Below are 13362 nucleotides of genomic sequence, written 5' to 3' on the forward strand. Positions count from 1 at the left end.
CTCTCTCTCAGAGACGTTTACTCTCCGTCGTCTCATTGTGTTCTCTCCCTCCTTCCCTTAGCGGGACATCTGGCCCTAGCCAATGCTCTCCAGGCCCCTTTCCGTCTACTGAGTTAGCAATCCTTACAATCCATGCCCCTGCTGAGTGCTTCGCGATCACATGCACAGAATATCACCAAGCCCAATGCTGACCTTCTCGCGCGTCACGGGCCTGCCTGCTCGAATGTTCTCGACGTTGCGGGTGCTTTCCTCGAAAACTTGGTCGACACCTTCACCAGTCTTGGCAGAGCATTCCAAGTACCTGACCGCGCCCATATCCCGGGCTGCCATCATGCCCTGGACGATGTTAGTTAGTAGTTGCACGACAATGTGTAGTGAGTGATATTACTCGCCTCGCCGAAGCACACACGGGTGTCAACTTCTTCGATGAAGGGAGACCAGACGCCCCTGTAAGGTCGAGTATCCGTCTTCAGCCCAACGAGGAACACCGGAACACCACCGCGGCAGTACTTCATGACCTCTAGGGCCCATCTGTTCTGGGCATTGATGAACTTCCTGTCGCTGTTGACACTGAAGCAGATGAAGATGGCGTCCCAAGTGAGGTAGTTAAGAAGAGACAGTTGATGATACTCGAAGATGCCCGAGGTGTCCCACAACTCGAGGTCGTAGGCCTTGCCATCGACGTCGATATTCTTGCTGAAGAGCTCGTACTGGGTCTGGTTCCACATCTCCGGAAAGGCACCACGAGAGAAGCGGCTATCAGATGGCAATAATCAGCTAGAAGAACAAGATCGAAGACACGCAGTTGTTACTCACAGCAGCATGGACGTCTTGCCGCACTTGGTGTCGCCGACGAAGACGTATCTCAGTCTCTTGGGGGGGGGGGGGGGGGGGGGGGGTCCTGGGCAAGGGAGTGGCAAGGATCGATCCGTTGCCCTGAATGGTAGGGCCAGCAGGCTGATCATGGCTTCGGGGGAAGTTGAAGAGCCCCGAGACTCTTCGTGCAGCCTTGTGCGAGGATTGTAACACGCGATCGCGTCGCCGAGTTGTGGCCGGTTTGTGGTGGTCCCCGGAAGAAGACAGTTTGGTCTTCTTGCTGCGGTGCTCACCTCCATCATGGCCATCAACAGCGCCCTCAGGGCCCTATCATTTACGATTAGCCCACTCAATATTCGGGGAACAAAATTAAATTCTTGATCCTCTGCTCCCAAAGACGGAGGACAAAAGTCCAACAAAGGTCGCAAATCACTTACCAACGAGCGCTTCTCATTCTGGTAAGTGGCAGGCTCAAATCCCATGTCATGATGAACAGTGGGGACCTCAGTGATCCATCTCATCAGGTTGCCGTTTGACTTCCAGAGACCGGAGACCGAGAACGGGAACGTCTTGGCAGTAGGCGGCTTGAACTTGTCGACAGGATGCATACGCAGCGGGTCCATGTCGCCCGGAAAGCGAGGCTTGGGAGGCGACGCGATAAACTCGGATGAGGACGACGACGCGGCCATGGCTAGTAAGTTGCCGGAAACGATGAAAGAAAGATGTTTATGGGACGAAAATGAAGTGATGACGTTGAACGGACGACGATCCACTACGGCCTGGTAAGACCTACCAAATTCAGATTGTTGATGATGGGGTGATGTGAATTTTCGCGTCAAGTGCGGCGATGAGTTTGCGGTATTGGGGTGGGATGATAGAGAGCTTCGGCCACTCGAAAATGCCACAAGGTGAAGTCTTCTGAAGCTTGCTCACCTGGTTTTTTGCGTTGAGTAGGCGTGTTTGTGAACTTCCTACCTTCGGGAAATAAACACTTGTACTTCTGGGGGCAACGCCAATGATTGCGCATATTCACCACCAGAGTTTTCACGCCTTGTGTATGGTACTTAAATGGTCCTATTCTTGTGGCATTCTTGAGCGTTTCGTGCTCGTCATGCCTACTCACGCGGCGAGTGAACAATATTTCCCATAGTGATCTCGTCACTGTTCCCGCATACTGTCATGTCCTTTGGAGTTTCCGTTGCTCGCCATTGGACCCTTTGTATTGTCTTTGCAAGACTCGAAACCCCCATGTTCTGATTTTCTCCATCTGGTCACCTTCATGCCTTTCTTTTTGTTGCATGATAGCATAAGGGTACCTGTCGCTCTCCGTTTGCGTGTCCTCTTCATAATCACCCTCTTGAACCTTGAGTACAGAGATTCTCTCACAGATATTCCGAGCCCAGAAAATATTCATCTCCGCATTCCCATGATTCTTGTCTCGCACCTGGCAGCCAAGCTGCTCAGATCTGTACGACATTAGTGGCTTGCGCAAACTGCAAAGGCGTCTGCGAAGCTCACTGAAGTCTACAGCTTCTCAGCAGCCTATCATCAATAATGCATTTAACTGTTCAGCTGATTCTCCTGCCCAAATATGGAGGCATTTCTCGGATCTAGCATCGACTGCGGCAGATACAATACATACCTCCTTGCTGTGGGGCCCGACCAATCACGGGACGGCCCCTACTATGCTCATGACAATTATCGAATCGAAACCGATAATCCGGTTCAAATTTGACCAGTGTTTAATCAAAGCAGTCTCAAATGTCCCGAATATGTGCCTCAAGACGGATCAGCAACCATGTAGACCTATCGTACGGCTCACACCTCAGTCAATGTGCTCAGCGGTGCGAATCTGACCCTTAGATGGACAATAAGCGGGCGAAAATAACGCCCGCCCGGATGCTCCGCACCTAGCCCCGGTTGGATGACGTAAACCTGATTTCTAATCCTCATCGCACCAGTATACTCATGCCATAGAGCCCCAATCATTATAATAAGACACGAAGCATTCCCCCCGGTGATTCCTCCAGTCTACGATGACAGCGAGAGTTGCACAGATTGTATCCCAAGTAGCTTCAAATATGGCTGAGAAATCCGAAATCCACCTTTACACAACCCAAACGCCGAACGGCATCAAGGTATCAATCGTTCTGGAGGAGCTGGGTTTGACATACAAGGCATGTGGTCATGATGTTTCCAACATCCGCATCCGTCTGGCAACTCGCAACTGACCGATCCCCCAGACCACTCAAATTGAGTTCAGCAAGAACACGCAGAAGGTAAATACTGGAGGACTCTTCCAGTTGCCGGAATCTGGGACTGACACATTCACCAGGAGCCTTGGTTCCTTGAGATCAACCCCAATGGCCGCATCCCGGCTTTGACGGATACGTTTGAAGATGGGAAGACAATCCGGCTATTTGAAAGCGCATCCATCATGCAATACCTGGTGGATCGCTATGATAAGGACCACAAAATATCCTACCCTTACGGCTCTCGAGAGTACTGGGAGGTCAACAACTGGGTATGCGATGATGCATCAGTCACTGGCTTCGTGCACTGACGTTGACATGAATAGCTGTTCTGGCAAATGGGAGGACTCGGACCCATGCAAGGTCAACTGAACCACTTCAACCGATATGCGCCTGAGAAGATCGAATACGGTATCAACAGATACAAGAATGAGACCCGTCGTTTATACCGCACGATGGATACGGCCTTGGCGTCCTCTTCGTCTGGGTACCTGGTCGGCGATCGCGCCACCATTGCCGACTTCTCATGTTGGGGCTGGGTCGCTGCGGCAGGTTAGTCCATTGCTCCCCCGCTCTTCTGTCGCATGCAACTAACAGCCTCTAAGCCATGGCCGGCGTGGATATCAACGAGTTCCCTGCTTTGAAGCAGTGGAGGGATCGGCTACTTGAACGCCCCGGCCTGGAGAAGGGTCGACATGTCCCTTCCCCCCACCGGGCCCTGGAGCAGGAGAAGTTGACTGACGAGGAGATTGAGAAACAGGCCGAGAAGAACAGGGCCTGGGTGCAAGCTGGGATGAAGAACGATGCGAAATAAGGAGATGTCGATATATGACTAGTCACGGAGCAGAATGTGCCATACAACAAATTGACCTTGACCAACATGAACAGTACGCGCAAGGATTCGTGGTTGAGGAGGTACGCGCTCAAAAGACTACTGATTATGGGAAACAACAGCACAAACCATTCAATCTCTACCTTACAGAGTATCTTATTTGCCGGTCAATCCTTTTGCTGGTTTCCACTCGAAGTGATGCATACCCTTCTCCGGCCCGCCCACTGGATCACTCTGCTTGTCAAACATGTGCTGTCCAAAAAAGTCCAGCTGGGCCTCCATGAACTGTGTCGGTAGCTCGGTCGACGTTTCGTACTTATAATACTCCAGACTCTGACTGATGGAGGGCACAAAAGTATCAGCCTCTATGGCTGTCAAGACGACTTTCTTGATCATTGGGTAGAGCTTGGATAGTTCGGTGCCAACTTCAGCGTTGCCAAGGATATTGTCCGGGTCATGGTCTGGGCGCTTGTACATGCCATCAAGAAGATCAGCAATGTGATCCGCCTGAATGATACACCCACCACGCCAAAGCTGCAAAATCTTTCGGTAATCCAGGTTCCAGCCTTCTTTCTTGTCCTTCTCTCTAATGAGGTCAAGTCCCTGAGCGAAGCATGCCAAGAAGCAGAAATATGTCGTGTTATGGAGGAGCTTCACGAAGTCGTCCTTCGACTTGACCGATAGCTTCTGTGCTTTCACACCCCCGGATGCTGACGTAACGTTTTCCATTCGTTTCTTGAGGTGTGCCGACGCGCAACGGAAAAGGTGCGCGCTGAGAATAGAAGCAGCCGGGGAGTGCAGAGTAACAGCTTGCTCGCAGGTCCAAGTGCCTGTGCCTTCCTCTTCATCGACATCCTGCACGACCTTATCTCGGACTTCCGATAGCACGTGCTGACCATATTCACCCTTAGCCCGTTCGATGTCGACTCCAATTGCTATGAGGAAGCAGTTGTTGAGGGGTCCGGACTCGTTCCACGACTTGAAGATAGTTGCGACCTCCTCGTTATCAAGATCCAAGCCGTGAGTAAGAATGAGCCAAATCTCGGCAATTACCGACATTATTCCCTGTTCGATACCATTGTGTACCATTTTGACGTAATGGCCACTGCCGCCTGGACCAACTGGACTTGTACATGGGCGACCATCCTTGTCCTTGGCTGCCATTGTTCTCAAGAACGGCATCACCTTCTCCAGCGCCTCAGCGTTGCCGCCTGGGGACATCGACGGACCATGACGAGCACTCTGGTAACCACCAGAGACTCCACAGCCGATGTAGTGAATGCCTGTAGGCTCGAGGGCCTTCTGCCGTCGCTCCGTGTTGGACCAGTGTTCATTTCCACAGTCAATGATAATGTCGCCCTGGTTGAGATATGGCCGGATTCCATCGACACATTTATCGGCAGGACCGCCGTGCGGGGTGCTGAACATGAAGACCTTTGGCTGCCCCGAGATTTCTATAGACTTGCAGACATCCTCATAGCTCTTGGCTCTAAGCACCCTTTTGTCTTGTTGGATGTCCTCTCCTTGATGCTGCAACATGTCCATGTTTTGCTCGCCTGAGACAGCGATTAGATTTCTCATCGTGGGACTAACGAACTTCACTTACTGGGGTCGAAGAAATGCACCTCGAAACCGTGCTCTGACATTAGCAGAGACATCATTGCCCCCATGCTTCCAACGCCAAGCATACCGACCTGATTGAGAATAAGCCCATAACTCGGATATACTCTGCTTCAAGACAAACCTTCTTCACATCAAGACCGCCGGATCTGCTCGCCATTTTTATTAGTAATATGAGTCACTTGTTTATATGCCAATACACTGAGTTGCGCTGATTGAAGTTTGAGGGATCTCGCAAAAACAATATGCACCGTTGATTTAAATAAACAGAAATTTGCAGAGCGAACACTTCAAAATACTGCCAAGAATTTTCTTTATAGGCCCGATTGCAATCGCTATGCATTCATCAGGCCTGTTTTCTTAGACCCATCAGTGTTACGTAGTCTCGGTGGGCTAGAATGGGTACTAGTCGTTGACGTCAGAATGAGGTCCGCAGTGCAGCAGAACTGTACCGCCCGGCCGGTTCTGTTAACACGGTATTGAAGCTCAGTGAATGGAAACGGTTTGAAGCAAATGGAAGTCATGGTATCTCAAGGAGAATAATACCATGTGGCAATTCAAACTCAAGTCTGCCTCCTGATTGCCGAAGGTTTTGACGTCAGACTATCGTCTCCGTCTATTACACTCACACTACTATTTTCGCCTTGCAGGTGGTCTTGTCAGAACCACGAGACCATAGACAAAGTCAATGAAAGCATAGTGGATCATATATCGATGTTAGTGGGAATACTGATACCACTTTGCCTGGGCGTTCAGCCGCGATGATGTCGGAAACTTCTCACTGAGCGCAGAAACTAACATACTCACCACTGAGCTGGCGAAGAGAACCGTTAGACCAAGATCGATACTGGTTCACAGGTGTATTCTACATCCATTGTGACTCAAGTCCATGGGTTCTGCTGAAGAGGTGAATATAACAGTAGTCAAACCTCTGAACCGAGAGATCGTGACGGCAAAGATCAGTTCTCAGGTCAAATGTAAGTAACTATCCACCTCGATATACATTCCTAGACTGACTTCAACATGACGATCAGAATGAGTATTATTGACCGACACTCTATGGAGTTCATGTAAGCTACTACGATTCGTCCAGGCTAGCTCTGATGTTCTCGATGTTTCATCTTGATACTGGGCTGCTATGAGAGCATTATATTGAAAGTGAAGTCAGCCTGAGATCTTCATGACGGATTGTCAAAAACACCAAGTCATTTGGAATAATCCTTCTCTATATCCTGGCAATGACGCAGTCGTGTTGTGAATGATGCTTAGTTTCTTAACTTCTACCCAGAGTTAGATCAAGAAACTCCAGTCTATTACTAAGAGAATAGTATAAAATGGTATACACACGTGTACTCTTGCATATTATACATTTGTTTTCATTCAGGGGTATATACCGCGCTAAATGAGACTGAGACGTGTCCATCGAGTAGATGCATCTAAAGCTAGTCCATGCGATTAAAATTAGTTGAAGTAACACCTCTTGGCGTTATGCAATCTAGCAGTGAAGCCACGCTGGTCGGTATAGAGTTCGAACCAGCGAGTCTATGTATGTATGTATGTCCTCTACACATGATGTCGAAAAGGTCATCTTTGATCATGAATAGCGCCATCGAACTTAGATCATCCTAACACGGGGCTCGGTGCTTATGGCAAGAAGCGGGAAGCTTAAGCACATGTAAGGGGATCTTCAAATGAGCGTGCCGAGAACCTTAACTCTGTCTATTAATTAACGAAACATCCGCCGGTGCTCTTGGTGGCTTGGGTAGGCTGGGACCAAGGCAAACCGTTTTTCGTGGCTGGAAACCCACGCCTCGAGGCTCAATGCCGCGCCGAAAGTTAATGCCAGACCAGATGACTATTGAATTCATGTCTTTGCTGTCCCGTCCACCCGTCCATGATGCTGTGGAAGAACATACGGCCTAATAAGGTAGATAGTTAGGCGAATCGGGACGGCCGTGCGCCACTGTCACCACGTAACAGGTTCAACACCACCGGCACTAATACGGCGCTGAAAGAAAGAGCTTGCATAAGCTGACAAGTGTCTGTTCGCAGCTTATTAAGATACATGACCCAAAAGAAAGTGTTAGTGCGGCGTCTGTGCTGATATGTCGGATTGAGCCTATCTAGGATCGCGGGGAAGGGGGGTTTGCAACACCCCCTGCGACCAGCTCGATGAGGGGCGTGTCGTTTCGGGAGCTGTTTCGATCTCGACGGGCGGCATTCGAAGCAACATAGCGAGAGTCGAATTGTTTCGCCTCTGTTTCCGGCCGGTCATTGCGGCCACGCTGAAGACCCGGCGGCAATAATGGCGATGGCTATCGTGTTGGTGGGATTAAGGTTGCACCTCGACCTCCATCTGCCGCAGGCGTCAAGCCGCAGGAATGGATCTGTGAGCGACTCGTGCGCATTGACTGGCGGCCAAGAATATCTGTCAGGCCGTTGGTTGTACATGGGGGTTCATGCGTGGGCCATGGGATCACCTACGAAAGCCTACGGCATTCTTCAGGTGGCGATCGATCTCACGGCACCTGGACCCTTACTTCTTCCTTCGTGAAGTCTCACGCTGTTTGTTGGTTGTCTGCTGGAAAGCTTACGATGCCTGCCACGATGAAGAATCCCAAGCGCCTATGCATCCCACGTCGACGGATGCGCGATACCACCCTAGGAATCTTGGAGGATGACGAATTCAGCTGCGGACGCTGCGTCGCCGCATGATTATCTTGACATCCACCATCAAGTTCTAGCCAACAAAGACACATTTTCCCCACGAGGCCGTCAGGAATGTGGGATTGGTGGAGTCATTAAAACTTACACATATTATTCATGCAAGGTTGCGGAATAATGGGGTCTTTTTTCGTACAAGCTCGTCCGTCAATACTATATTTGTATACTCGACTAGTGGGCCCGGCTCAGTGCGGCGATATAGGTAAATGCGAGAGCCGATGTAGCGATCATCTGCCCACAAAAGACCAATACTGGCCACCTTACATAACGGTCTGCAGGGCCGAGTGCCAGGGTTCAATTTGAGTTGTGTGTTGTTCCACAGTGGCGGAAAATGCCGGATATGTCTTGGGGGTTGTTAATCTGTTAAAGCGTCGGGCGGGGGTGCTTAGTCGGGCAGGAGACCATAGAAACCTTTGCTTGTGCCTTGCATACGTTCGCTGCACAGTCCTCAAGGAGCATGATGGGCAGCCCAATCTGGACTGTCGACCTCTGTCGCATGCAGTAATATCTACAGTCAGGAAACAGACAGGAACACCGGCAAACGGTTGGTATGCGATCCACGGAATCCGGCGATCTGAGGATCGTTCGTGCTTATGGTTAGAAAGCCTGGATCGCGGAAGCTTGTCACTTTGGTAATGGTCACTATTAAGCATAACCGGCATCTTGGAGATGACTTGCAGCTTTAATAAAAACTTGGGTATCGTGGTATCATTCACTCTGCTCTCTAAGCCCGTGAACGTCGTCCTGCCAATCGTAGCCAATAGGTATCGTAAATGCCTCCCCATTAATGAATCCTTTCCCAGTGGCTACTCGAGCCATGTATCCATACCCAAACCAGTGCGCCTAGAAATTTCCGTACGGCTATTACAAGCCCAAAAACGCCGTGACCCATGTAAATTCCTTTGAACTCCTGATAATGAATGACTGTCGTTTTCAAGTTACGCCTTGAAGCTGCGTCGGCGGCTCGATTTCAAGCCGCTGAATAGACTTTTCTTTGAAAGTGGGCTGAGTGGTGTTATAGCAGGTAATGATGCGACAGAGTCGTTTCTTGTTGTGGCTAGCTTCCTTGAAGTCTTGATAATGTCACTGTAGCGCACGGGAGTTCGAGGTGGCTCTGCGCTACGGACTGGGCTATCCAATATCGGTGCCTGCTCGGTTGTTGGCGTAGATATCCGTGATAAATTCAGACTTGATGATGATGCAGCCAGAGCGAGATCCTCCCTAGACACTGTAGAGTAATTGCGTAGGAATGGCCGGCTGCGCTTCCTGACTATGCTGAATGTCCTTTGGACGGTTGTCTTCATCGTAGTCGGCTTAGATGCACGCGATGTGCCGTCAAGCCTCTCTTCTTGAGACAGACCCATAGTGTACTGGCTGCCTGCATAGGGGTCGTCCCTGAGGAATGCTGGTTGGTTTGATTGTGCCAGGCTGCTAGTCCGTGGTGGGCGACTCTCCACTGACACTGAGCTGGTGGAGGGCGAAGAGGAAGAACCGCTCTCGGAATCCGAGCCCTCGGTGGTGGAAGGGCTAGTCGATCGCCTTGGTGAAGGTAAGTCGACAATGCATGGCTTGCCTGAGTAGATGACCGACACGACCCGTGCCGTGTCCTCGTAGCTCTTCCTGCGCATGTGAGACTTCTCCGAACCCTCGCTGGATGATTCCCAGTCATAGTCTGAGAAGTCGTCTGCAGAAGACGAGCCGTCCTCTTCCGAGGACAGGTAGACGTCGTGGCGGGTGTTGAGGGATTGCGTAGCAGACTCGATCGAGCTCAGCTTGAGGCTGTCCAGAATGCGTGATGCTCGCAGGCTGGACTTCTGAGGAAGCGCAGGTGGCTCCGCTGCGGCTATCTGCATCTTTGGTTCTTCGGTGCCAACCATGGTAGCATCTGCCACTAAGCAGTCCTCATCCATATCCGCAAACTCGTCGAGAATGTCGGCGTCGTACGTGGTAGAACAGGTTGTGTAGCTGTCATGAGACTCGTCACGGGTGAGATTTGCAGTGGGCTTCTCGGGAGCCTCGAACTTCTTGACACAGGTTTCCGTGGAGGAAACACCCTCTGTCGAAGCCATGGCGGGCTGGTCTGGTAGTAATAGACGTTTTCGCCCACCCGTGCTCTTCTCGTATAGGTGCAAAAAGTCGGTGGGGCTCGCCGTTATGTTTGCCCCATCCACACTAATATATTGCAAGCCTTAGATTCGCGTGGCTTCAGGTGAGTGAAAGTGAGGATGGGATTATAGTATTTGTGCAATACGTTTTCTAATGAAGGGGGAGCAACGGGGTGTAGTGGCATACAAGTAGGCCTGGGTCTTGTAAGTCGATACTTGGGGCCAGGATCCACCCAAACTGTCGACCCCTGGTCCTGGGGACAGCTCAGAACCCCTCGGTCACGGAGTTGACCACAGAAACGTTTCTGCTTACTGAAGGGGGTGGTGTGGTAGCGGCCTCGATGCAGGCTTGGCGCACTTTGTGCTCGAGGGCCGAGAGACGTAACCGGTTAGCCAAAGGAGCCTTGGCTTCGATTGGTCGCAGCCGATATCTGTTTCATGTAAAGCTGGGGGATTGCGAATATGAGGTTAGGTTAGCACAGGCCAGCCAGGTCAATATGTGCATGCACGACGGTAGACCACCGGGGGCCAAGAAGGAATTCTGATCAGGCACGAAGCAGCGACGGGACAGGAGGGAGAGATTGAAATATGTAAGACACACACGGATGTCTGTCTGCCTGTCAGAGCTAAGTAAATAGCTGAGAGGTTGGAAGAGCCATCGACTAAGTAGGCGCACGAAGTCTATTCCTGATCACTTGGGATCCAACATGGCATCCTGCTTCCCAACTTCGCCGCCCATTACCTCAGAGTACATTGCCATGTACTGCGGTACCTTGGTTGGAGGGGTCCAAACCAGGGAAAGGATGGCAGTGCCCTGAACCTGAACGGTAGATCCGAGCAGCAGGCCCCTACTAGGGCGCAAGGTTTAGTGGCAGGAGGAGCGACAGGGGGCCCGGTGGAGATGGCCCAGGCAGGGGCCTTGGTTGGCCTCGCTTCACCATGTCCATTAGGCCTCCGCTAGCGCGAACGAGATAGAAACGTAGCGCCCATCCAGCGCCGCGTGCCTCAGACAATCATCACAGACAGGAGGCTGTTACGTGCCCGCGGGGGGAGGGAAGAAGGAAAAAAAGAGACTGAATAGCGCCAGCCGACGAAATGAGTGGGTGATGGACGCCACCGCTTGCTCTCACGCCGTTGCGTGGCTATAGACATGGGCTCTCGTGTTGTTGACGACGGCCACTCTACCTGCTGCCCGGTGCAAGCGTCACACTTTTATTCTCCACCGACGAAGATACATCTCTGGGGCCATGGGGGCTGGTCACCCAGAGAAGGTCATGACATGACATGCGGCTCTTTGCTCCCGGAGGGAGCACTTGATCGGCCTTTCGTTGAGTGTCTCGTCGGCCACAATTGACGGATTTTTTCTTACTAGTCGCGCCCGCCTAGAACACAGAAGGGGGTCACCCAACGGCTTATTAGACAACGCCGGCTTGTCGCACCAGAAAAGGTATACCGGACCCGTCGTGCCGCATAAGTCAATGCTCGATCTTCATTTGCAGCCTCATGCGATTCACTCCAAGTGAACTCAAAGCGTGCAGCAAAAGCCGTAGCTACCATACTCATGGTTGCGGCTTCTCTTGGTTTTTCTTTTTCGGTGCGGGACCTGTCACAAACCTCTTCGGGGTATGGCTCCAACCTCCACGGCCCTCCACATCTCATGCCCTGTAGTGTGTATAGAGAGTTTTGGGAGGATGTGCACCGTCAACCTCCTGGCTGGTGCATGCTCGCCAGGCACGAATCGAGAGCTAATCAATTGATCTGCTCCAGCCTAAAGCCATCAATCAAGACCTGTCTTACGAACGCGATGGGCTAGTCAGAAACAGCAGCGCAGGGGGAACGCCATTTTTTGAAGCGGTCATGTGCATCGTGACAAGTCGACACCTACTGCGTTCTTCAGCGGCAAAAAGGGGTGCAGCATGTCGGCTGGCCCAATCATAGCTCAAGGCGGCCGGCGTGGATGTGCTGCCACGATACTCGGCCCCAGAGGCGCTACCACCTCGACCCATTCCGACACCTCATTGCCCACCTCACACACCCATTCCGCCAGTAGTGTCGACGACGTCTGCAAATCATGTCGTCGGACTCTTGTCCAGGTTCACAGACCGACTTTTATCCCGCTCTGCGACTTCACAGCATCTTCGAAACGAGACAAGCAAGCACCGGCTATTCTCTAAAACATTTCCTTACAGTGTCCAATCAAGCCCGGGTTGGCCCTGCCCCGTGGTCAGGTTCGAAGTATGGGAAAAAGTTTCGACACCCTTACCGCCGGCGCCGTGGCGGCATGCGACACTGCATAGGCTCAGGAGCAATGAAACATCACAGGCACCCTCGTTCGTCTGATCTTCTTCCACCTGCGCCGGACTCCCGAGAGCTTCACAGATAAGCAATCGCTTGCCGGCCACGCCAAAACACATTTGACATCGGAACTGCTTCAAGATGAACGAGCCGTGATCTGTTCGTTCTTCTGGAACATTTCGTAACCCCGTCTGTTTCTGTCTACGATCAACCCGATTGGCAATCCTCTGGGACGATGCGACTCCTTTCGATCAGCAGAATGCGCGTCCATCAAGTATGTATCTGGGAGGTGATAAGCGCTCTTGATTGCCACGGGTGAACTTCAACACATCCTCCAGACAATCCGGGTTTTGCAAGAATGCATCACCACCGTGTGGTGCCATGGGATTGGTACCCAGCCCAAGATGGCGTCACTAGTGAGCTGGGAACTAGGTAGGAAGTGCGTGGGTACCGATCTGGCGGAGATCCCAGCTCCAGCCATCTGAAACCAGCGAATAGCGTGACGGATTGTCCAGTTGGAACCGCTCTAGCTCAACACGGTCTAGCGCCTGCGCTCCCATAATAAAGTTAGTCTTTAACCTAGCCGAACGATGGGGCTGACACTTTTCTCGTCAGCCTTCCAGAGTCACGATACCTGCCTGTGAGCTCCTTGTAGTAATAAGCTTACTTTCCAAGCGAGTAGCCAACACTTCTGTTAATGAGCAGAAAAAATATCGCT

The 13362-nt window shown here is 51.5% G+C and overlaps 4 protein-coding genes across 4 annotated transcripts; 1 reads left to right on the plus strand and 3 right to left on the minus strand.

Annotated features, from left to right (window-relative positions):
* Nucleotides 1–156: 156 nt before the first annotated feature.
* Nucleotides 157–1505, minus strand: JN550_005021 (uncharacterized protein; the record flags this gene model as incomplete). Its single annotated transcript, XM_049316602.1, has 4 exons — nucleotides 157–336; nucleotides 408–756; nucleotides 817–1143; nucleotides 1258–1505. 4 exons carry the CDS (start codon nucleotides 1503–1505, stop codon nucleotides 157–159), a joined length of 1104 nt encoding a protein of 367 aa, XP_049172822.1.
* Nucleotides 1506–2897: 1392 nt separating this feature from the next.
* JN550_005022 (uncharacterized protein) lies at nucleotides 2898–3882 on the plus strand (the record flags this gene model as incomplete). Its single annotated transcript, XM_049316603.1, has 5 exons — nucleotides 2898–3008; nucleotides 3060–3095; nucleotides 3152–3340; nucleotides 3395–3620; nucleotides 3674–3882. 5 exons carry the CDS (start codon nucleotides 2898–2900, stop codon nucleotides 3880–3882), a joined length of 771 nt encoding a protein of 256 aa, XP_049172823.1.
* Nucleotides 3883–4056: 174 nt separating this feature from the next.
* Nucleotides 4057–5680, minus strand: JN550_005023 (uncharacterized protein; the record flags this gene model as incomplete). Its single annotated transcript, XM_049316604.1, has 3 exons — nucleotides 4057–5456; nucleotides 5507–5594; nucleotides 5645–5680. 3 exons carry the CDS (start codon nucleotides 5678–5680, stop codon nucleotides 4057–4059), a joined length of 1524 nt encoding a protein of 507 aa, XP_049172824.1.
* A 3502-nt stretch (nucleotides 5681–9182) lies between these two features.
* Nucleotides 9183–10313, minus strand: JN550_005024 (uncharacterized protein; the record flags this gene model as incomplete). The annotated part of the gene is made up of 1 exon (XM_049316606.1): nucleotides 9183–10313. The coding sequence occupies one exon, from the start codon at nucleotides 10311–10313 to the stop codon at nucleotides 9183–9185; it is 1131 nt and encodes a 376-aa protein (XP_049172825.1).
* Nucleotides 10314–13362: the final 3049 nt, after the last annotated feature.

The sequence above is a fragment of the Neoarthrinium moseri genome, assembly GCF_022829205.1.
Source record: "Neoarthrinium moseri strain CBS 164.80 chromosome Unknown scaffold15_Wmoseri_CBS_16480, whole genome shotgun sequence".
Taxonomy (NCBI): Eukaryota; Fungi; Ascomycota; class Sordariomycetes; order Amphisphaeriales; family Apiosporaceae; genus Neoarthrinium; species Neoarthrinium moseri.